The sequence below is a fragment of the Physcomitrium patens genome, chromosome 7 (assembly GCF_059467195.1).
Source record: "Physcomitrium patens ecotype Gransden chromosome 7, ASM5946719v1, whole genome shotgun sequence".
Lineage (NCBI taxonomy): Eukaryota > Viridiplantae > Streptophyta > Bryopsida > Funariales > Funariaceae > Physcomitrium > Physcomitrium patens.
This window is the reverse complement of record NC_143416.1, coordinates 12619590-12646070: the sequence shown is the minus strand read 5'-3', so window position 1 is coordinate 12646070 and position 26481 is coordinate 12619590. Positions and strand designations below refer to the sequence as shown.

Genomic DNA, 26481 nt, shown 5'->3' with positions numbered 1-26481 from the left:
GGCCAAACAATAATTGAAATCTTTGTTGATCAATTATTTTGTGGTCAGAGACTTGTAGCCAAAAATAATTGTCTTGCTTACAGCATAGATTGAGTTTGCTAGCAACTACTATCCAAGATCAAAGTAATTTTTGGAATTTCTATATATTCCCATCTTCTTAAACACCATAGCACATACACAACATTTAAAACATCTAGTAATTAGACCAATGATATAATAGTTAAGATTCATAAACTACATCTTTTTTTATTATAGAATGTATCTCCATTATTCTTAAGATACTAGCTGAAGAAAATTTGTATTCCATCAACTAATCCAATGTATTATTCAAAGATAATTAAGATAAAAGATTGACTACTTTGAAGCCTTCTTGTAATATTTGGCTATTGCAAATATTGTTATTTGAGTAACATAATAGCTTGAATTACTTAATAAAAGAAGCATATAATATTGTTGTTAATATCCCAAGTCTTTTTTAGTCTTTTGATGTTGGCTTTATATCCATTTGATCTAAGATGCACTAGTATTAAAGCTAATTATCAAGTGATATTTATTTATAGATAATGATAGTTATTTATAAAAATAAAGTGATCTTTGATGGTTGAAAGTCCTTCCGTGACATTCTTGCCATTTGGAAAAAATTAGCATTAGACTCATTCATAAAATAATTTAAAATCCAATTATATGACTTGAATATAGGAATTTGAGTGAATATGAAGGAAGATTGTTGATTGTGTTGTCAATCCTCATAAGTTCTTATACATTATCAAAGTCAAAGAAGTCGTCTTAAAAATTGTTATCAACATGCTAGCAATGTTCTTCAAATATTTTATTGAATTCCTCATCAATTGCAAAAGTAGTCAACAATTCAAGATCTTAGAGGGTCTATTGTTTTTCTATACAACAAAGCATGGTGTTAGGCAATGTGGTATAAAGTCAAAGAGGGAAGAGGCAAGATATAAGTAACTATGTTTATGATATTTGAGTTGCTTCTCTTTTGATATTTCAATTTTAAAATCACTCACCTCATGAGGTAAGTGATTTGGTGAAGTATCAAGTGATATTTCAAAATATCAAGAGATACTTTGAGCAAATATCACAAGTGAAATATCACTTGAAAAGTGGATGTTTGAAACCCCCAATTGAAAAGCAAAGCCCAACTTTGCACCAATAGATATTCTGGTTCCACTTCAGTGCCACAAATCTGATGTCACTGACACAACAAAGTAGCTTGGAACTACATCATTTGTCCTTCCAGCTGGTTGTTTTCAGGAATCTAGACAGCAATTAAAATGAATTTTAATTAAGATGAATTCCTTGCTTCGTAGGTTTTGACAATATGCTGGTGAAGTCCGCCATGTGGAGTAACACCTTCGAGTTAGAGTCAAGGATTACTGCCTGGGCAGGCCTAAAATAAGAAGTCAACTGAAGTAAGAGTTGGACTGAGATGCGATAGCAGATACTTTATATGTTACATAAACTTATATATGTGTATATATATATATATATATATGTGTGTGTGTGTGTGTGTGTGTATATGTATGAAGATAAGAAAGAAAGACAGAGAAAGAGAGAGGCAAGAAGTGATTTCGGCAAAGCTATGATTCCTGTATGATGTACTTCAACATCTCAGAGATCACTTCTCAGTGCATCCGTATGATGCATGAAACTATTGACTTGTATAGTCCTGTGATAATTGCATGACTCCTTACACTGGCTGTGAGGGATTAAACTTCTCGCGACAATTTCCACAGCTGATTGAACCCCTAAGAATGACTGTACCTATGATCTTAATGAAATGTGCTTTGATTTCGCCAAAGGAAGTCCAGAAATCTCGAGATGGGGCTCACTTAGACGCTGTGTTAATTAAGCCCTATCAAGGGGTTATCAGTACAAAGCGAGTTTCCGGTCCGGCTATAATGACGAATAAATTGACAACAGATGAGGTACCTGTTTACTGTTTATTCAACCGCTGGATGATCTGTACTGCGCGCTGTTGATAAGACTCTCGACTGAGTTTATCTCCCTACTGAAGTTCTTCAGAGCTGTACTAGAATCGATCCAGTTCCTATGGCCTTGTCATCTAGTGTATTGGTCTCGATATTTAGAGGCCGAGGACTGTATGTCATAGACCTGCTTGAGTGCTACTGGATGAAGTTGTCTGCCAATCGGTGCAGTCATTGAAGACGAATTCCACACTAGTGACTGGGATGAATCTGGAAGTCTTGCATTTAAACGCCTTTATAGACCAACAACAACATGATCCTCATACAAGCTAACCCATCCTTTGAACGCTAGTGCTAAAATGTTTGGCTTTTTACTTGTTTGGAGCTGATGACTGTCATCCTGAATGATCATCATTGCAGTCTTAATTGTGAGCTCTCGTGTTGGATACTTTACGCAAATGGTTCTGAAGTCTCTGTGCTGTTTCGGCTATAATATGGATTGAGGTTTGCTAAAAATAGCTCTAATGCTGGGTGACTCCTACTGAATCGGAAGCATAGGCGATGAGTGTTTCAAGATCTGGCATTGAGCAGAATAGTTCTTGCTGCAGCTTCAAAGACGTTTTTATTTTGCGGTAGCTCGTTTTGCCACTGAAATCTTGATGTCGACATCCTCCAGCTTGACAATAGCCTCTTCTTGTGCAGTGAGGACGTGTTTTGTTTCGAATCGCTTACGCATCATGCGTCACGCATGTCGTAGCTTGGGTGTGTTGATGTGGTTCATGCTTCTTTTCTTTCATGTAAAAGCATCGCCATGGCCAGAAACTGAACCTAGATCTGTTGAAGGTCCTTGTTCTGAACATCCTCATCTCCCTAGGACGCTTACCATCGCACAAACTGGATCTAATTTGGATATAATCACATCTACTTCGAACATAGACATGCAGTCTTCACCATCAAGTAATGGGGTCTCAGTGGCAACCCATGACCAGGTTGCAAGCAGCTCAAGTCACGCAATGAACGGGGAAAAGCTTGACAATATCGTGGAGATGAAGGATGTCGTGTCTGAAAAAGATCAAACCTGCAAGATTGAAACAACTACTCCGTATTTTTTGAAGCGGTCTCATGGCCATGGTTACCAGTATGTAGACACTGGAGGCAGCCCCTTGGAAACAGCTCTATTGAAAACACCCAAGCTTTCGAACACAGGTAAGCTAAGTTTCAAACACCACAGCGGTCCTGCTTCGCTGGTGGCAGATGATCAACAAGAGCAAGCTGTGGAGGGGAGCCAATATTTTGGTGAGGAAGCTGACATCAATGTTGCAATTCAACTTTACCACAGGCCCTCAACCACAACTGATGAAGATGCTGGAGAGTTTGAATCAGAGTTGAGGAAGAGACGCAATCCTTCGGAATCAGGTTCTGTGCCTGGTGCACCGAGTCTAGGCCACAACAGTATCCCAGACTCCGTTAACTCGGAAGAAAGTCTTCACAGTCCAGTCGAAAGCAGCACTGGGTTCTGCTATCTCTCAGGAGCATCGACAACATTCCAGGGTCATGTGCAATCAGAGATGGATCGTTTAGAGTTTGTTGAGGAAGGCCTGGAAAGTGATAAAGTCTCTATTCGAGGAATCTCTTCAGATGCAACCGAACATGTTCAAGTATTAGCTGCAAAAGGTAGTCCAGGCGGTGGATTTGCGAGTCTAGATGCAAAGCAATTGAAGAATAATCTAGCTAAATCATCCATAGCGCCCATTTCAGGTAGCCCCAGTACAGGACGCAACGGTGTTTCATCAGAGTGAATCCAGATGTAGATATGGATTCACCTATGGAACTAATAGATTAGCTCCAGTTTTGTTCTTCATGGAGTAATTTTTTTTTCTTTTTCTTTTGCGTATAATGTACATGTCACTAGGGCTTTGCAAGGCAGTGAGACTTTGCAAATTATGTAGATATATAAACACATACAGATTGTATCTGATTTCTGCCGTTTGTGAGATACCTGTTTCTAAAAGAGAAGCAGCCCTCAAGTAGACCAATTTTAGGGCTAATAACAAACCCAAATAACCAAACTAATTTCACCACAAGTCTACTATAAAAGAATCTGTTGAAAATAGGCCTAAATTTAAATAGACTTAAATTAGACACTAAACGTCCACAAAATAAGATGGGGCGGGACATCTCTAGCCATTTTCATGTAGGAGTTGTCCTTCCTAGATGGACATTGACAAGCATTCATCAAGAGCAAAGGGTGGGCAATCGCACGTTGTCCTAAGTTCTAACTCTTTTATTTAAATCCCTAATTTATAAATCACATGACATATATGAGGTACTCAATTAGTAACAAAGTAAATTTTAAGATTAAATCTTTTTGTCAAAAAAGGTATAACATTTACCTTTCAAATTTTATATCTCATTTTTTTTAATTTGAATTTGAATTTCTTAAGGTGAAATATGTCTTTAAGTATGTATTAGTTGGTTAAAAAAATATATTTGCATAAAAAAAACAACTAATTTTTTTCTCATTAATTTAATTAATTATTTTTTAAAATAATCACTAAGTAAAGATCTAAATTTCACTTATCATTGCTTTCTATATCTCATTGCTTTTTATATATTAATAAAAAAATTATGATGAAAATTATATATATATATATATATATATAGCTAGAAAATAATTTTTAATATTGTGACCATATTTGGCTACTTTTATGTGCATCACTTTTGAACTACTTTTAAGATCATAATTATTTTTTTTGTTCTTGTTATACATTGTCATATTACATTAAATTCACTTATGTGTGTTATTAAGTATTTAATTTCAAATACACTATCTGTTTCTTGAATGAAAATAAAATACTATTTTTAAAAAATGTACTAGGAAATTTCAACAAAATCATTGTGATGATTATTTTAGCTAATTTCAAACATTGTCCTACAAGGATTGTCAGCTCATAATTAAACTAAGTTTTTTTAGATTATTTAGATTATTTTATAACATATCATCAACCTTAAACATTTATCCCTTAATTACTCGTAGTCTTGATTTGACTACCAAACAATTATCATAGATCTCTAATTTTTTGCTAATACTTGATATATATACTCTAACATCTATTTATTTATTTTTCTTATATTTTTTAATCTCCAATCATCCATATATAAAATTAAAATTTTATTTTCTATTACAAAATTATAAACATAGATTCAAACATTTAGACCACGAACTCCTAAAAGTTGTAGAAAAGATTTGTTGGTAATATTTTTATATACTATTATTTTTAAGCATTATAATAATATTTTTTATTTTGGAGTATCATTTTGAATTATCTTTGCAATAATGCAATATCAATTAAAATTATTGCCTTGAAAAATATGAGAAAAACAAATAACAATGTTACTTTTGTTTTGTATTTCTATTTGGCACTTCTTACTCCTGGTCTTGGCTATTGTATATAAGCAAGAAGGAATATCATTACTTGCTTATGTTATTTTATTAAAAAAAAATTGTCGTGAAAATATTTTAGATTTTAAAAAATTAAAGTAAATTAAACTAAATGGAGCACTTTGACTTAAAACATATTTTATCCACTACTTATAGACATCCATGTAGTCTATGAAATTGAGCACGATATAATATAAATTAATTCTTTTTAAGTCATTTGACATCGTTATAACAATAGAATTTTTTTATTTGGCCAGAGTTCTTAGCATGAGAAATGAACTTCAAAAATTTATTTTTCTAGAAAAAATTTAAAATTTTCAATATAAATTAATTGTGATATTATTCTATAATTTTTGGTCACAATTAGATTAGTGATGTTTTTTCAATTTTCTTTATTTTTTAAAACTTATCAAAAATATTAATATATGTAAATAAAAAAATTTACTAATAGATATTATATATATATATTTATATATATATATATATATATATATATATATATATTCTTTTCATAAGATTGGTTAAGAATTTTAATACTTTAAGGATTTAAAACATTTCTTGGCTTAAAAAAATTCGTAATTTATTAAATAAAATTAACGAATAAATCTTAATAGGCTTTCAAGGTAAATTTTCTTTATTTATTCTAATATATAAGAAATTAACATGACCAAAATCTAATAGAAGTTTAAATGTATTATTTCTATAAAGGTTACAGCTCCTTGGAGGTGTATAAATAGATAAGACAAAGCCTTTTTCGAGTAATTTTTACATTACTTGTGAGCCTTAGTGAGCTTTAAATTCTTGTCTACTTAAAAAAATTATTCTTGAGATAATTTGAAATAATATTTTCTTAATCTTTTTATCTCTTAATTTTTAATTTATTATAACTTCCTAATAGTAAGTCTATTTTTAATGTTATTAGTATCATTTACAAGACAAAAGAATTAACTATACAAAATATATTTTTTTCTTTTATTTTTTCTATTTATTATTTAAAAATTAATAAATATTTTTATTTTATTAATTATTAATTATTCTCTTATTATATATCTTTCACTTACTTCTTTTTTTTATGCCTTATTTATGCCTCTTAGTCTTACAACTAATAATGAGCAACCATTAATAAATGCCACCTTTTGAATTGAATTGAAAAGTAAATTTAATTTTAATAAGAACAATTACACAATAAATAAATTTTAGCTGATCTATTTTAGATAAATTTTAATAGGTAAATTTTAAATCATAGGATGAGATATTAAAAAATCTTAATGTATATTTAGATTTTAAAGCTAATTTTTATGTGTAAATATATTATAAAAAAATTGAATATACTAAAATATTAATAATATATTAATTTTATATTTTTCTAATTATTTTTAAATATATATTTTTTAATTAAAAATATAACCACCATTTTTTTGGTCTTCCAAATACATAAAATGAGTGATTTTGAAATATATCAATTGTTACACCAATGAATCTATTTTACTTTTTAATAGCATTCTAATAAGTTTATTCAAGAATTCTAATAATATACTAATTTAAATTTAAATATTTATATTATTATATTAATTTAAAGAATATTATATATATATATATATATATACATACAAACAATGACCTTCAAAATTATCCCAATCTTCTTAGTTTGAAGTTTTGATAAGTCACCAAATAGTAATTGTAGGTTAAAGTAACATGAAAAAATATAGTTAATTTCTATTATTAGTAAGATAATTGAGGTGTAAGTCTTGGCACTTATCTCTACATACATATGCATGGATTGAAGCTTTAGATATTTCTTCTTTATTGAGATAATTTTAAAGATCCATATCAATGTATCCTAAGAGCAAAGTAATTAAAGAGTAGACACATGATAAATTGCTTGGTTTTTGTTTTGTTCCATGTACATATTTACATATCAATTGTTCTTATTTTTTATTTCATCAAAAAAAATGGTGAGATTATTTTTGCAATAGAAGCAATATAATGTACTCTCTTTGCTTTAGAAAGGCTATAGTGTGAAAGAAGTAGCAAATTCTTTGTATGTTGGTAAGTCAAGTATATAGAGGCTTATAAGAAGCATTTTTTAGATGCAAATTCTTTAGTTGGAGATAGGCCATATAAGTTGAGAAGTCAAATGAAGTAGTCTTGTGTAAGTAGTATAATTAGAAGAAGGCATCTACCACAAAGAAAGCTACTAAACATGTAAAAGAACTTTTTAGAATATAAGTTAGTAAAGTTATTATATAGCATGCACTTCATAGAGCAAGTTTGCAATCACATGTGAAAGAGAAGAAATTACATTTGTGAAGTAAAAATATTATGTTTTATTTAGAATTTGCAAAAAAGTATGAATATTGGACTATTGATGATTAGAATTACATGATATTCTGTAATATCATAATAATATCAGATAATTCAGATGAGACTAAAATAAACAGGTTTTCTTCAAATGGAAAAATTTGGTGTTAGGTTCATGATTGAGAAGAACTATTAGAGCAGGCTATTATTTCAACTACTAAGCATGGTGGTGATTTTGTAATGATATAGACATGTATGTGTATATAGGACCTAACATTATGCATAAAATTAAAGATTGCCTCAATCATAATGGTTATGAAAAAATATGAGAGAAAAATCTACATGATATAATGAAAAAATATGATTTAGATGTATCAAAAGTCACAATTCAACAAGATAATATGCATATACATAATAATAATAATAATAATAGCATAAAAAAATGGTTTTTTATGCAACATTTTAGTGTCTTATCTTGGCCTCCTCAGTGACGAGATTTGAATCCTATATAAAATCTTTGAACTTTTTTCAAAAAGAGATTAAATTGATGTAATACACTCCAAAAGAAATACTTGAATTATAGTCTTGTTTAGAATAAATCTTCTCTTTTATCATTGTTGATGATTACAAGAGACTTGTAGAAACAAATACCTAGACAAATAGCAGTCATATTAAAAGCCAAAGAAAAATAGAAAAAGTGGTGAAGCATATCCATGTTGGATCTTCAAAACTATTCCAGCATATAGAGTGGCTATTGGTTTTTTTTTTTTTTTTTTTTTTTTTTTCACTAAGTGCTTAGATTTCATTGAAATTTTTGTAAGAAACTAGTACATTGTATGTATTATCTTAATAAATTTACTACATTCCATTCTATGAATTTCTCTAATGTACAGAATTTTTTAATTGTGACAAGTATAAACATCGGGACAATTTTGAAGATTACTATATGTATGAATATGTATATTTAAAAGTTCAATCTTAAACTATGATTTCTCTCTTCAAGAAAAAATCTTATTTAATCTTAATTCTTAAAAGAAGAAAGTTTCTAATAATTTTTAATTTATATTTAAATGATGAATTGCTTGCAATTATTCTATGTATTTATAAATAAATAAAATCTCAATTTCTAGAAATTACTTTATATATCTAAATAATCAGACTACAATAAAATCCACATAAAATTTCAAATTTCACAACCATAATAAATACATTGCTATCTAATTTAATTTTACAAGAAAACAAGCTGCTGCTAGAGAAATAAATATGATATATGTTTTTACATTTGATAGGGTAGTTGATTTATTAACTACAAGTATGTCTAGGGACAAAAACTAGCATTGTGTGAACTTGATAGGTTCAGATATTAAATATGATTTAAAACAAGAGGGTATTATTATATTTGTAGATCTAATGCTGAACTCACATATTGAAGATTTCATAATATGTATGAAATCAAGGGAGTCCAAAGTTGCAATGGCGCCGGTGCCCAGCTTGTAGTTGAGGCGATGAGGGGGCGCAGAGTTTGTTGCTGCAAAGCAGCCATTTGTGAAACTTTCTCCCAGTGAGTTGTTTCCAGATCAACAACAGAGTTGGGAAAGGACCAGAAACGGTTTGATCATCTCGTCTTCCTGAACTTGATGCAGTGCCTCTGTGCTTCGCCTGGTGGGACTGTGAATGACCATGAAAGATGCGTAACCTCTGTTATTTGCGTTCAGTAGTTCCTGATGCGTGGATGCTTTAGGGACTTCATAGCGCCAGAGATAGAGCTCTGGGAGCCAGGGACTGAAGCGTGGGTTTTAGCATACTGTTGGCACAGCGCTCCAACGCAATTTCTCCTAAGTATTGCATATTTGATGTGAAATGCATCTGCTGTCTTGCTCAAGTTTGCAAGGCTGGACCCTCGTGATTTGAATATTTGAATAAGACTGCACAAGTCATTAGACTTTCAGTTATGTATATGAATTCCATTCTCTTTATTCCTGTGTCATCTTGGGAGGTGCTCAAAACTTGTCGTTTCTTCTGTATGAGTTCAAGACTTCCCGTGTAATTGGTACATATAAGTCCAACGGGGACAGAAAAAAATTGAGGAAATGCTGGATTTTGAGCTATATGCCACGCTGAACGTGTGAGAACTGGCAAAGTCTTTCAAGACGATCTCAGGTACTTAATATATATATATATATATATATATATATAATAAATTGCGGATTCACTGATTGAAGCAAACCATGTCATTTCAAGAAACTAACAGACGTTTAAATATTGAACACCTGACACTCGGGGAATGCTGATGAAGGATTCTTGGCAGCAATGCTTTATTCAAGAGAATCGTAGAATCCTTTTTGGGGCTGGTAGCGAGGCTCTGTTTAGTATCTGAAGTAACAGTCGGTGCCTCACCCTTTCTTTAATCTCTTCGAATTCGATTCCCTCCTGATGTGAACTCCCCAATTGGAAATAAAACCAATCAGTAAAAAAAGTTGACGCTTCCAGCGACAGCATCCAAGCGTTCAGTTTGAAACCGGGTCAAGGGAGACAAGACTACCTGGGTTACCGTCTGGACTGAACCACCCTCACGTTTGAAATAGGCCTGAATGTTTCCATCTCGAGCCTAAATATCCCAACATCCAGATCAATCTGGTTTGATTGCTCCTCTTCACCACTCGGCAAACCGATGAATGGCCACTACACTTTCCAAAATATATGAAAAGTGCCACCTCAACATTGGCGATTGTGCAAATGGATGGAAAACAGCTTGATGAGAGACAACAGATACCTTCGATGCTTTGCATGCGGAATTCTTCCCTGCTTTAGATTTCACTCCAATTGTCTCTATGGTTCCTAGACCCTAACTGACACAACAGTGTCATCTGTGTGGATCCAACATGACACAACCTCCTCTCAACTATGTAGGATTCTAACTGACCCCTTTATTCTCCTATTTTACTCACTCAAATTAAATCACCACAAGCCAACTGATTCTACGATTGGAACTGCTAATTAGTGGGACCAATACACTCAATACAGCTCCCGCCAATAATGTTGTTGTGCGCTTCAAACATTACAGTAACATCTAGCACCAAAACCTCCAAAGACCAGACTGGCAATCGCCAATGGAGCACGAGGGGGCCCATACACTGTGCAATGGCAACTGCACGCTCGAAATCAGTTTGGTGTCACCGATTTCCAGCGGGGGCAGATTCCTGTGCCTCCATGCAGCGATAAATCGATCGGTCGATTCATGAGTGGAATCATGCGTGGCAGATGCTCACAGCGGATTCCTGACCACATTCATGGTTGATCCCCTCACCGAAAAGTGCCGCAGCTTTGAATATTCAATGGACCTGGGTTGAGGACCGTTGGCTGGCTGGAATCGGCGTGGTTTTCGGTGCGATCAGATCTGAAAAAAACAGACGACCCTGGAAACCGCATGGGGATCTCCGGGCCAACTAGCGTTGACCGGGGCGGTGGCGTTGACCCCCTCGAAGAGTCGCCAAAGGTTCCGCCTCTCAGACAAGCAACAACCAGCTGGGAGGGTCTATCTCAAGAATGAAGGAAGCTCATTTCATGTTTACATTTTGAAAAAAAAAAAAAAAAAAAAAAAAAATCAATTATTTCCTTTTTTGTCTAATAGTACATGATTAGTTTGTTTTACCAATTTATTCTTTCAATTTAAATTTATACTTTTTATGTTTAATTTACCAAATCTTACACAATATTTTTTTTATTGAATTCACCAATGTTTCAATAAATGGTTTATACAAATCTTTAGGTTTATGAAATATTAATTAGAAGGTGTATGAACTAATTTTGATGGTTGTTGGTTAGTCTATTTTTTTTTTCTAATTAATAATTTAGAAATGGTTGTAAGAAAGTTTAAAAGGTGGCTTAAAATGAGAATATGGATTAAAAGTGATAAATTATAAGAGCTTATCATATGATGTGGCATAAGGTGCTCAATTCCATTAATGTATATAATTTAGTATAATTTAGTGAATTTCATCTACTTAGCTTTTTTCATTAGTTGACTTTGTTAATATCAATTAGAATATGAAGACTTAGGTAGAGTCATCTTAACTTGATATTCTTGTCAAGTCAAGTCTTATGAGTGATTTTTAGAAAGAAAACTTGTATTATGAGGATTTGCTTGGCTATGATGATTAGCCATTTAGTAAAAATTTAGAGTTTTTTCTACTCATATTTATATCCTTAGATTCTTCTTTTGTGGTATAAAAGGTAGTTTGATCTACTTGTGTATAGACTTATCAACTTGTTTTTGACATAAATGACTTCTCTTTTTTAACTTATGGTGTAGCAGATTGAAATAAAATAGATTTATAAATAAAAATAAAAAATAAAATTCTTCTTCAATTGTTTAATATTTTTTTTTAGATTTTTTTAATAATATTTTCTAAATATAATTAGCTTATTATTATGTTGAAGAACTTATTGTACTATTATATTATAATATTTTTTAAATTTATATTATATTATTATAGTAGATTGAAACTATACCATGGCACCAATATAAGAGTACAAGTTGCAATTGTTGGAGTCATGAAAGTTGCAGTGTTAGAAGTCATATAGTGCAATGCAATATACTAGTTTATTTCAAGATAAGTTTTAGATTAGAAATAGTAGATGTGACATAGAAAAGACATAGTGCAACATAAAAGAAACAACATTAAAATTTTGGTGCAATAGAATGTGGACTATTCCTATAGGATTACTATTGTAGTGGAGGATTCTTTTGTTCATTGTTGAAGTGCGGCATAATGCTCCTAATAAGGTAGTAGAATAGCATTGGTGTAGTCATGCACCATATATTATTTTTACATTAAGATGCAACTATTTTCTAGTGCAATAAAAGTGCGAGCAATATTGCATGCATTAGGTTGTAAGAGTAATATATTAGATTGTGGTAATTTTGTATGCAAGATTGAGATTGTAGAATTTACATACAAAATTGAAAAACTTAGAATCTATAGTAGTAAACAACAAAAGTTGGTTAAACTTGGCAAAATTTGGCAAAAATTGGTGATAGTCAATGGTGGTTGTGGTAACAACTTATATTATACAATTATTAGTGCTATATTATTATATATAATCAAAATACTCAAAGAATCCATATGGTGAAAGGACCTTGTAGTAATAAGTTTTGTATGTTATGAACAACTTACAATTATAAATAATAGTGTGTAATCATAGTACTTAAAATTTTAAATTTTAACTATAAATAAATAAATATCCAATTTTTTTAAATATTAAGATTAGAAATTCATTCCAAGAGCATATGGAATCCAAACTTGACTATTATAAAGTTTTTTATATATAAAAGATGCCTAAAAAAGCCAATGGTATTCTTAATATTTGAAGTAGAAATCATTTAGAGCATTGAAGTATCATTTATTTTATGTCATTTACTCTCAAAGTGAGTTTTTAATTCTTCTTATTTCTACCTTTTATTTTAGATTTTTGATGACATTTTCTTTTATTATTTTAAGCGTTATCATTTGTTACCATCACCCAAAAATAGATCTCAGTTGTTTTTATTTACTTATAATTTATAACCTTCAATAGTAAGCACATCTTAGCTGCTTGGTTCACTTATAATTTATATTTCTATATTGTTGAGTATGAAGAGTTAGTATGGATTTTTTTTAATAATGCCTTTTTTTATTTGAAAATATTATTACTAAAGGTTCTTTTTTGGTGTTGCTATATTTTTTGTTCTAATAATCTATATTGATAGGCATATTGTAACAATGAGGTTAAATTAATAGTTTGCAAGATCTTTCTATTTATTAGCTCATTAGATTTCTAGTGATCCAAATATAATTAGAAATTAATTGCAAAGATTGATGGTGGTTGTAAATACAAGTTGCCTTTAATTCTTTAGATAGTTTCAAGTACCTAAATAGTCTTTTTTATGGTACATACTAAGAATCAATAATAATAATTACTTTTACTTAATTACTTAGAAAATAACCACGTCTAAGTCTTCAAGCCTATGGTAGATATTGACAAGGCTTTTGTTACGGACATATATACCTACTCTAATATTTATCTTTATGATTAAATAGAACTAAATAAAAATAAATTTATTTCATAATATTTTTTGAAGAAGCTTCTTAAAAGGTTTATAAATACCACTTTGACTTTACATGTGTTTATAATTGATTAGTAGGTTAGAAACTTCATCAACAAGTTAATCATGTATTGGTAACTTGCAAAATAATCCAACTATGTCGCACACATAGAAAAAACTTGCTTTGCAAGTTAAGATACATGTCTTAGAAAGTCAATATGTTTTGGAGGTCCTATAGGATACTACCATGTAGCTCCTAATTAAGAGTATATATGGAAGTAAGAATGAAGCCTTCTTCACTCTTGTCAATGCCTTTCTAGTCTTTAGTATTGTTTCAGGACTTTTTAGTCTTCTTATTTTTTAGCAATAGCTATTCTAGTTTAATACTATATCATCTTCAAATGATTTTTTAGTCTTTTTAAGTGACCCAAGAGTGTATTGATATTTTAGTTCTTTAAGATTCATATCTTTGATAATTTTTTTAACCTATTTTATTATTAGATACTACAAGAAGGCTTTGAATCTTAGATATAGATATATTTTAAGAGACAAAAGATAATCCTTATAGTATGGTGAAAGATCTATTTTTATATTTAATTATAGATACTTTCTTATAAAATTAGATGCTTAGATTTTAAACATAAATAAAAAAAATTAAAAAAATTAAAAAAAAAAAAAAAAAATCTCTTACTTTTAATAAATGATATGTCTTTAAGCTATTACATCAACATTTGAAATACGAGGCACTCCAAACCTATGGAAGATACAATGAAAAGCACTTACTTGAATTGTTAGAAGTAAAGAATTATTAAAAGGCAAGAATAGAGATTATTTTAGTTTTTAAAGAAGATATGATTTCTAATTTAATTCTTATATTTGAAGAATACAAAGCTATTAAAATTCTATGAAAAAAAATTTGATGCATTTTTAAAAGATACTATAAAAAAAGCTAATAGAAGTTGCCTTTGATAGTATTTCATCCACCTTATTCCAAACAACTTAAGTTATGAAGGAAACTTCATTTGTAATAAGAGAGCTACTATCAATTAAATTATTATAAATATTTATTTAATATTTTATAAATAAATATTGAAATTTTAATTATAATAAAATATAATATATTCAAGATTTTTAATATTCAAAAAATAACTTCAAATATTATAAATATATATATATATATATATATATATATATATATATATATATATTATAAATAAGGTACTAGAAACCATTATAGCCATCAAAACAATCTAGAGATTTTAAAATTCATGTTCAATTGTTATCATAATTTCTTCTTGTAAATATTAATTTTGGAATAAGGCCTTCTATTCCAATTGCAATACAAGATGGAGATACTAATGTTAAAGATACAACATATATTTTAGCCTACAAATTATATATATATATATATATATATATATATATATATATATATATATATATATATATATATATATATGATGTGTTGATTCTAAAGTTTAAACTTATAGGGATTTTTTAATTAGCTGATAAGATGTCAAAAACTAAAGGTGCCTATGGCATTTTTAGAGATAGCTCAAGCAATCACAAAGCCTTTAACAAAGGAGGATTTCACTAAGTTTCAAGAAAAGCTTGTAACTCAAATCATTTTTATATTTGATAAAGGTTATTTGAAAGAAATAAATATGATTGTTTCATTTGAGATGCTATTGACTATAAAGGTAGTATACATGTCAAATGTTGTTGCTAAATTTGCTTAGAAATATCAAAACTAATACCTAGAAGTTATATAGTTGGTTAATGATAATAATAAGCTTTTTGTAAGTCATACTAGTAATAAACTTCTTGTGCTATACTTTTACAAATTATAATAGATTTTAATATTATATTATTATTATAAAGAAATTAACTTAAGAATTAGGTCTAATTACTACAAACTTCAAGCCTTATATTTGAATTATTGTCACTTCTTTAGAAGACACAAAATAAGCTATCGGTTGTAGTATGCAGTAGTTATATTTGAAGAGACATTACCATTTATATCCAATTTTGTAGAACTCCACAATTTAATATCATTGAAAATTTATATAAGACATTATAAAGATCCATGTCTTCTAGAAAAAAATATGTGCAAAACTATGTCACCAATGCCAATAAATTTTGTCTTCATTGGATTTTTTGGAGATATAAATCATTTATTGTTACTTGCATTTATTCAACCTATTTAATGGCATCCACCAAATGAGGGTATCATCTTTGTGAAGCTCCTTACAAGCATTAGTATTAATTTTATAGTAATTTTGGAGAGTAGACTTAATGTTAGGTGATAAATTCATGAGAATATCAGAATTATATCTAATTAAGCAACTTGATATCATATCCAAGATTGTTAGCTTTGCAGCCTAAGCAATCACAACCTTCAATCATTCTTGGTTGTTTTAGTTAACTTCCGCAAAATATCATCTTTAATAATAATGAAGCTTTGAGTAGATTATGCTCCATTAATCTATTTATTATTAAATGGCCTTACTAAGATCATTCATAAACTTAAGCAAATTATGATTTAAATAAGTTTTAATTTAGTTTATTTATAAATTTAATACACCATATATAATAGTGGTTTATATATCAAACAATATTATCTAAGAATATCTTTGCGAATATGCTTCTATTAGGTTACTCTTAAACAAAGATTTTGAGGTCTAGTCAATATATAGCAAACTTTGTTCTTTCAACATTTATGAATGTTACAAAATTGGACTCTTATGCTTATCGATCTTGTTAGATTTGAATTAAGTTGGTCTTATTTCACGTGCTTACAATAGCACTTTTTAGAGTCAAATAACCTCTTGGACATAATATTGATAATATCTTGGATAATAATTGGATTATTTTAATTATAACAAAGAATAATGAACATCTTCTTAAATTGATCAATAATGTGGATGTATCTTCTAATATACTTCCTAAATTTATAATGTATCTAAGATTATTTGTATTTAGGTATATAGGCTTGATATATTTTATAATGGTAATTTTCAAAATTATAATGAATTAAATGTAGATAAGAAAGAATATATCATAGGTTTTTTTTGTTAGTATTATAATTGCTTATGATATTATTGAGAATTAGTGTTGTTATCTTTTAGACCATATTCTACACTTCAATAATTTGGTGTAGATTTTTGACTTATACTTTACTATTTATAAATATTATATTGAATATTAGTTTACTTTAAGATCAAAGAACAATAATCAAGAGGTATTAGAACCTAAATTACTAAAGTTGAGAAATCTAAGTCAATTTTTTGCTTAAGGTGGTATATAGCTAAAGAGCTATAACTTCAATGTAGCTTTGTTACTTTTGAAAAATACTTGGAAAAAACAAATATTCAATAATCCATTCAAGGAATTTTTTTTGCAAAATACTTCATATCTTACTAACATTTCCAACTCAAACATGTGTGAAATATCTCATTAGGCTATAATTAAGGATGTTAGAGATATAAGAATTATCTCTTCTATAGATTAATAATTAAGTGCTATATCAATATATAGACATACTCTATTAATAGAAAAATAAACTTTAGAATTTGATGGTTGGCTATTGGAATTAGGACCACATCTTATTGGTGCCACAATGCAAAAAATATGAACTTTTATTTACTGTTATTATAATTTTATTATCTTTTTCCTTAAAGACCTTAAAGAATATAGAAAAAATATATATATTTACATCTAGTTAGAAGTTGATTACCTAATATATTGATGATCTTACAAACTTAATATCTCAAATGAAGTCGGTGTCTATATTTATTGTCAAGAATTATTGATTGAAAACTTGAATATATTTTCTAATATTAAATATGATTATACTATAATTATGCCTTCAAAGAAAGATTTTTTTAGTAATTAAATAGAAAAGCAAATATATAGAGACTACCATCTAATTAATTATAAGACCAAGTTTGATTGATATCTAATATAAATATAAAAAATGTATTAGATGCAATAGAAGTTTTTTGAATATTAAATACTTTGGATTTAAAATCTAATTATGATATGTTATCATAAAAATATATATTTATAATAATTAATTAAATAGTATAAATAAATAGAAATAGATAAAAATAAATTTATTTGATAATATCTTTTGAAAAAGCTTCTTAGAAGCTGCATAGATATGATTTCACTTTTTTATGTGTCTAAAGGTGATTAATAGGTTGAATACTTGGCCAATAAATTAGCCACATGTTGCATGTATTGATAATTTTTGGTACAAGTTAACCATGTAGTGCATATATTAAAAACTTATTTTACACATTAAGATACATGTCTTTCAAATTAGATAAGTATCAAAGGTCATATAGAACATTGTCATATAGCTTCTAATTAGATAGTATATATGGAGGCAACAATAAAGCCTCCTTCACTCTTATCAAGTCTTTTCTTGGTTCTAGTCTAGTTTCAAAGGTTTGTCATGGATATATACCTATTGTAATTATTACCTATGTAATATGAATATATAGAATTAGATAAAAATATATTAATTTCATAATATTTTTTTAGAAGAGCTTCTTAGAAGCTTTCTAGTCATTGATTTGACTTTACATATATTTGTAATTGATTGGTAGGTTAGAAACTTGGTCAACAAGCTACTTATGTGTCACATGTGTTGATAGCTTGTGGAACAAGCTAACTATGTGGTACCTTGCAAGTCAAGATATGCATTATACAAAGTCAACTCGTTTTTGGAGGTCCTATAGAATGTCGCCACATAGATCCTAGGTAGATAATATATATAGAGGCAAGAATGAATGCTTCTTCATTCTTGTCAATTTCTTTCTTGCTTCTAATCTAGATTCAAGAGTCTCTAGTTTCTTTGTCTTTTGGTAATAGCCATTCCAATTTTTTTTTTAATATACATATTTTTCTATTTCTATTTCTTTGAAAGAATCTCATTTATTTATTTACTTATATTGAATTCTTATCCTAGACATGTTGAAAAAAGTACACATTCAATATTAAAGCTTTATCTTTTCTTCATTAAGAGTAGAATACTTCTTTCTGTTAATAAGACATAAGCATATTTGAAGTTGCAGATTACCTTCTTCTAAACTAATATTGTTCTTAGTATTTTCTTTATTCTCAAGTCCTATCTTGTACTTATCTTGAGGAATATTAGATTTTTTTTTTTATGTATTATCATGGCAAAGTTTCTTGTAATGAAGAGTGCAATAATATAAATACAAGAAGAATTGACTGAATTGATGCTTACAATGCATCAATTAAGTTTATTGCTACCAAAAGTAATAAAAATACCAGTAAGTGAAGATACAAATATGATTGGAGCCGCTTCAATATCTACATCAAATCACATCTCTTCTTTTATAGTAGAACATCCTTCCAATGTTAGACAATCTAGAGTTAATTTACTGTAGAAGTTTGTTGGCACAAGATCCAAGTTTCAAGGATTTATCAATCAAATACAACTTGTGATTGAACTTCAATTCTAAAGCTATTCGATACTTTTATCACAAGTTAGATATATTGATACATTTCTTTTAGATTTAGCATTATCATTATTTTCATCTTTTTTTGAATGATGAGATCTAATATTGGATAATTTGGATACTTTTTTGATAGAATTTTGATCCATATATGGAGAACATGAAGCAATTTGTATTGCAACTAATAAAATTTGTATCTTGTAATAAGACAATTGATCAATGATATTATATGTTTTTTAATTTTGATAACTAGTGACTGAAGTTGGATGATGTTGCGTATATCAACCAATTTTTCTACAGATTATAATATGATATAAAGAAATTGATGCTCAACTTATGTAAACCTCATACATTGAATCAAGCAATTGACTTTATTATAAAGTATGACAACTGACTTTTTGAATTTCAATCTGGAAATTGCACAAGAAAATCCCTACATTATTACAATTCAATGTCACGGACATATATTTACTGTAATTATTACCTAGATGATATGACTAAGTAGAAGTAGATAAAAATAGATTAATTTCATAATATCTATTAGAGAAGCTTTTCAGAAGCTTCATAGATGTTTCTTTGACTTTATATGTATTTATACTTTATTAATAGGTTAGAAACTTTGTCAACAAGTTAACCATGTACCTTATATGTTGGTAGCTTACGAAATAAGCTAATTATGTGGCGCCTACATAGAAAACTTATCTCGTAAGTTAAGATATGTGTTATGCAAAGACAACACATTTTTGGAGGTCCTATAGAACGTCACTACATAGCTACTAGGTAGATAGTATATAAAGAGGCAAGAGTAAAGCCTTCTTCACTCTTGTCAACTCCTTTCTTGCTTCTAGTTGAGTTTCAAGGGTCTCTAGTTTTCTTATCTTTTGGCAATAGCCATTCCAATTTCTTTCTTAATATTCATATTTAGTTATTTCTATTTTGTCATCTTTCTTTGAGAAAAGTCTCACTTGTTTATTTATTTTTATCAAGTTCTTGTCCTTGAAATTCAATGATAACATCAACGACCTTTTAATTTAAACATTTGGAAATATAAGACATAAAAATTGATGTGATATGTTTTAAACCTCTTACTAAAAAAGAAAAGAATCATCATTGTTAAGAAAGACTATGTTTATATTGTAGAGAAGCTAAGCACACTATTCAACATTGTTGAAAGAAATGATGCAACTACAAAATGAGGAGTACAACTATCAAAGATGAGAAAATATCAGAAAACAAATTTGTCCAATTACAATAAGTACCGTGCAACTAAAAGCTTGTATAAATGAAAGTCCTATCTTTTCTTCAAAACCCTCTCCTTATTTTATAATAGATGTGTATTTAAAACCTAATAATTACAAAGCCTTTGCTTTGATAGATTTAAGAGCCTCAGCTTGTTTCTTAAATGAAGAATTTATTAAAAGCCAAAGAATATTGTTAGTACAAAAAACTAAATCCATACATATAGAAGTCATAAATGGCCATCCATCATCTTCTGGAAATATTACTCATGAGACTTTTTCTATAGATGTAGTAATAAATGGTCATAATAGTTGCATAATTTTTAATATAATTAGGTCTTCCTCTATTCTGGTCATTTTAGGTTTATTATAGCTAAAAAAATATAATCCCCTCATAGATTAAATTTTTTATAAACTTGATTTTTTTCAGAGCATTATTAAGAGTTTTATGAAAAGTCATGAGTTTAGTATAGTCAAATCCATATTCGTAGGTACAAAAACTTTTTTATGTACTGCAAAAAAAGGATTATATTTTGTTATTTATGCCACACTTATTTTTAATGATGGAAAGACTTCAAGTAGTATTTTAAATCAATATCAAGATTTAGAAGATATTTTTTAAAAGAAAAATATAGATATTCTTCTATATCATCATTCATATGATTACTTAATCAACCTTAATGAGAGAAGTCAACCACTATTTGGTCCAATCTATAATTTATCACAAAATGAGCTAGCTGAAGTCAAAAAGTATATTGACAAGAACTTGGCCAAAAATTTCATATGCCATTTAAAATCTTCTACTAGAGCTCCTATCTTATTTGTAAAGAAAAAAAATAGATCATTGCAAATGTATATAGATTATTGAGGACTCAATAAAATTACCATCAAAAATAGGTATCCTTTGTCTTTGAAATTTAAATTTTTTGATCAACTCAATCAAACTAAGATCTATACAAAAATAGATCTATAAAGAGCATATAATTTGGTCCGCATTAAAGAAAAAGATGAATAGAAGAGTGTATTTTGAACAAAGTATGGACACTTTGAATATAATATCATGCCTTTTGGACTCACAAATACACAAATTATTTTTCAACATCTTATGAATGATGTTTTTAGTGAGTTTCTAGATGATTTTGTTGTCTATTACTTAGATGACATTTTAATCTATTCTAAGAACACAGAAGAGCATGAAGTTCATGTTTGTCATATGATACAAAAACTTAGAGATTTGGAATTGTATGCCAAGTTAAAAAAGTATATATTTTATATTACTCGAGTTGACTTCCTATGATATATCATTTCCAAAAAAAGATTTATTATGGATCCAAAGAAGGTTCAAACTATTTTTCATTAGAAAATTTTAAAAATAATAAGAAATGTACAATAATTTTTAAACTTTTATAATTACTATCGAATCTTTATCTAGAATTTTTTTTCAAGTTGTAGCTCTTTTTATATGTCTTACATGCAAAAACAAAGTTTATTAAAACAAAGAAGCTAAAGAATCTTTTAAAGCCTTAAATTTGGCATTTATTTTTCCACTTATCTTATATCATGTCAATTTTTCAAAGGCATTTTTTATGAAAACAGATACACCAGATTTTGCTATGAGTGTTATTTTTTCACAAATAAGAAAAAAAAATAAGGTCCACCTAATAGCTTTCCATTCTAAGAAATTATCAATAGCTAAGATTAATTATGAGATCCATGACAAAAAAGTTCTTGTAATTATAGATTTTTTTTAAAAATGGCATCATTATCTAATAGGCACTTCTACTTTAATATTTGTAAATATGGATCACAAGAATCTCAAGTATTAATATCAACATGTATTTTGAATCATTAGCAAGCTCATTAGAGCATATTTTTATCAATATTCGAGTTTAATATCTTTTATTGACCAAGAAAACAACAAGGTTTGTTTAATGCTCTTTATACACGTTCTTATCTTGCACCAAAAGAAGAAATTGTAGCTTTTGATCAACAAAGGATAATTTTATTGAAGCGAGAATAATTTCATCTTTGAGTAGTGAAATCAACATTGATTGTTGATTCAATTTTTCTCAAGCAAATTCAATCAAGTATGTCTCCTAATTCTCTTATTTATGATATCAAGAATACTTCTTTTAAGTCTTGTCATACTTCTAAGTTCAAGTTCAAGGACAACCTACTTTATTTTGAAAGATGCTTATATATTCCAAAAAGAGAAGTGCATTTACGTGTTCTTTGAAAATGTCATGACTTTTTAGTACCATGATATTTTGGATACAACAAGACTTTAGAGCTAATATCTAGAGATTTGTTATGGCCGCAAATATGAAAGGCTATAAAAGACTTTGTTCAATCATGTGACATTTATTCAATGTCAAAAATTCCTTGACATTGATCTTATGGACTACTTCAATCATTACCTATTCTATAACAATGATGGTCTTTTGTTTCTATGGATATTATTATGAATCTTTCAATCTCAAGTTTATGTGATTCTATATTTGTGATAGTAGATTGTTTTACCAAAATAGCACATTTTGTATGATGTAAAAAAATCTATCACAAGTAAAAAAATAACCAAGCTTTTTTTTGACAATATCTATCAATATCATAGATTACCAAAAGATATTATATGAGATAGGAAAACTCAATTTGTATTAAAATTTTAAAAAATCTTTTTTAAATCTCTAAAGATAGATATAAAGCTTTTTTTGGCCTTTTATTTTTAAATTGATGGATAAATAGAGCACATAAATAAAGTTTTAGAACAATACTTAAGGTATACCATCAATTATTAAGAAGATGATTGAAAACCCCTCTTGCCATTGGTAAAATTTGCTTATAATAATATGATGTATTTTTATACTCAACCAATCCCTTTCTTTATCAATTATGGTTACCATCCACAACTCGATATTTTTAACTTTTTAAAAGTTGATAATCTTATGGCGGAAGATTTGAAAATTTTTTTGTTTGAACTACATACAACAATGAAGGTGCAATTAAAGAAAGCTCAAGAATGACGAAAAATCAACAAAGATGTTTATCAAAAGGAATAACCATAATGTAGGTAACAAGATATGATTACTTTATCATAATGTCAAAACTACTCATCTTTATGACAAGTTGGACTATTACATGCTTTGACCTTTTTCTATTTGTAGAAAAATTAATCTAGTTGCTTATCAATTAAATCTACCAGAGTCAATAAAAATCCATCATGTATTCCACATTTCTTTTCTTGAATTATACAAGACTATGAACATACTAAGAAGAAGACAAGTTCTATGTCTTCTTATAGAAGTGGACAATAATGAAGAGTTTGAAATAGAAGAAGTTTTAGACTTAAGGTGGCACCAAAATAAGTTGGAATATCTGATCCATTGGTGCAAATATGATATTAGTAAATGTACATAAGAGCAAGCAAAGAATCTTGTAAATGCAGCAAAGACAGTGGAGGCTTTTTATCAACAACATCCATCAAAACCAAGTTGAAGGATAGCAAATTATTGCTATAAAAGAAACAAAATTTTAAAAAAATTACATTCTACCTTCTATCCATGTTTGTAGTTTGTATAATTATGGCATTAAGGAGATGAAAAACTAAAAGTCACTGAATTCAACTCAAAAGCCATTATTTGTTAACTTATCAAATGAGACATTACAATTATTACAGCCTTCAAGATAATGTAATAGGAATGAAGATCTTCAAGAATAACATGTTCTTCCTCAAATAGATGGTAAAATACAATGCGTTTGATATCAAGATCTAGAAAAAGTTACTTGATGTTTAGTGATTTTATTAGAGGTAGGCACAATGCCTAATAGTATTACAAATGTTTTGTTTAAAGAAAGTTAAGAAGGTTTTATCAATGATCAAATCATAGAATGATCTTCTTGCCTTAGAAAAGGACATTATTAATGGTTGAGAGGACCTATCAACTACCTTCAAAGAGAATAAAGTTCAAAATACATGGCAAATATACTTTGCCGCATCTTAGACTTCTTCAACATATAATCACTACTTTTTATGGAACTTGTCTTTAGAAAGGGAGATAAAGTCATATATATATATATATATATATATATATATATACCTATTGTAATTTTTATCTAAATAATATGAATAGGTAGAATTAGATAAAAATATATTAATTTCATAATATCTTTTTAGAAGACCTTCTTAGAAGCTTTTTAGATGATGTTTTGATTTTACATATGTTTATAATTAATAGATAGGTTAGAAACTTGGTCAACAAGCTATCCATGTGTGACATATATTGATAGCTTACAAAACAAGCTAACTATATGGTGCCCATGTAGAAAATTTGCCTTGCAAGTCAAGATACATGTTATGCAAAGTCAACATATTTTTGGAGGTCCTATAGAACATTGCCACATAGATCCTAAATAGATAGTATATATAGAGGCAAGAATGAATGCTTCTCCACTCTTTTTAACTTCTTTCTTACTTCTAGTCTAGATTCAAGAGTCTCTACTTCCCTTGTCTTTTGGCAATAGTCATTCCAATTTCTTCTTAAATATACATACTTTCTTATTTCAATTTGTCATCTTTCTTTGATACATATTTCACTTGTTTACGTATCTTCTTTGAATTGTTGTCTTTAACACATGTTACCATTATTTTTTGAAGACTAAAAAAAGATATTATTTGGAAGAGTCAACTTAAATAGCAAAGATTAAATCTATTATTAGACATTTATTATATTTAGTTTTAAGAATAAATCTACTAAATTTTAGAAGGTATTGAGTTAAATGTTGACTAGCTTATCATTTTTTTGATATTACATTGATGAGATTATTATTTTTAATAGATGGCTACAAGAATATGTGAGATATTTATAAATAATATTTAAACAATTATAATATTGAAGATCATGCTTACATCATAGCTAGTATAAATTCTTTTACAAATAATTATCATATTTAAGCTACATCATTATTTTAGGAGGACTTAGCATGCAACAAGCAAAGATATAAGCCTTGTAAAAAAAATTGACACTATTCAATATTTCACATCTTTAGATGTTTTTATTTTTTATTTTTTTAATAAATAATTACTAAAATTTTATCAAAAACTTCAATTTTATTTCCAAGCCTTTAGTAATTCTTATAAACAAGGATCATCTATGGACTTGACGTCATGAGTACCAACAAATATTTGATATATTATACCAAAAGTTGGATTTAATTGTAGTGCTTTGATATCTAGTTACTATTAGATCTTTTCAATTACATACAAATTGAAGTACAATAGGATTAAAAGCAATCTTAATAGAAAATTTTGATGCAAAATGAAAATATATCATTGCATTTTTTTTAAAAGTAATAAAAATTAAAATAAAACTATTTATTTTATGAAGAAGAAGTACAAGCAATAATTTGTACAATTGCTCATATTTTAATTTATTTGAATAAAAAACAATTTATATTGGATGACTTACCATCAATCTTAGAAGTGGCTTATGGAGTTATGCAAACTTAATAGCAAGATTGTTAGATGGATTTTATTGCTTCAAAAATACAATCGTGAAGATGTACATTAAATAAGTATTATTAATTTGGATACAAACATATTCTCTTATATTCCAAGTCCTTCAAAAGAAAACTTGAGAAAAACTTAATGGCATAGAAATTGGAATAAAGAGACAATTCTATGATGGTATGTAATTAAATACTTAACTTTTATGTTATATTCTACAACTATGGTGTTTGATTAAAGTTCAAATGAAAAAACTAATAGAATCTAAGTAATTAGCAATGCTTTAGATGATCATGTGCCTTGCACAAGCTTCAATAAAGAATAATTTCTTTGACTATCTTTACTATAGAAGAGATAGAATTAGCCATTGAATAATAAGGTTTTATTGGAAGAATAATTTATTATTTTGTAGGTAATTTAATAGAGTTAAGTACATAGTTCCAAGACCAAATCAAAGAGCTCCCTTAATGCATAAAGTAT

General features: G+C 28.3%; 1 protein-coding gene across 1 annotated transcript; it reads left to right on the top strand.

Moving 5' to 3' along the window:
• Positions 1-2209: 2209 nt before the first annotated feature.
• On the top strand, positions 2210-3924 carry LOC141045585 (uncharacterized). The gene is made up of 2 exons (XM_073535157.2): positions 2210-2374; positions 2649-3924. Exons 1-2 carry the CDS (start codon positions 2335-2337, stop codon positions 3743-3745), a joined length of 1137 nt encoding a protein of 378 aa, XP_073391258.1. The 5' UTR covers positions 2210-2334; the 3' UTR covers positions 3746-3924.
• Positions 3925-26481: the final 22557 nt, after the last annotated feature.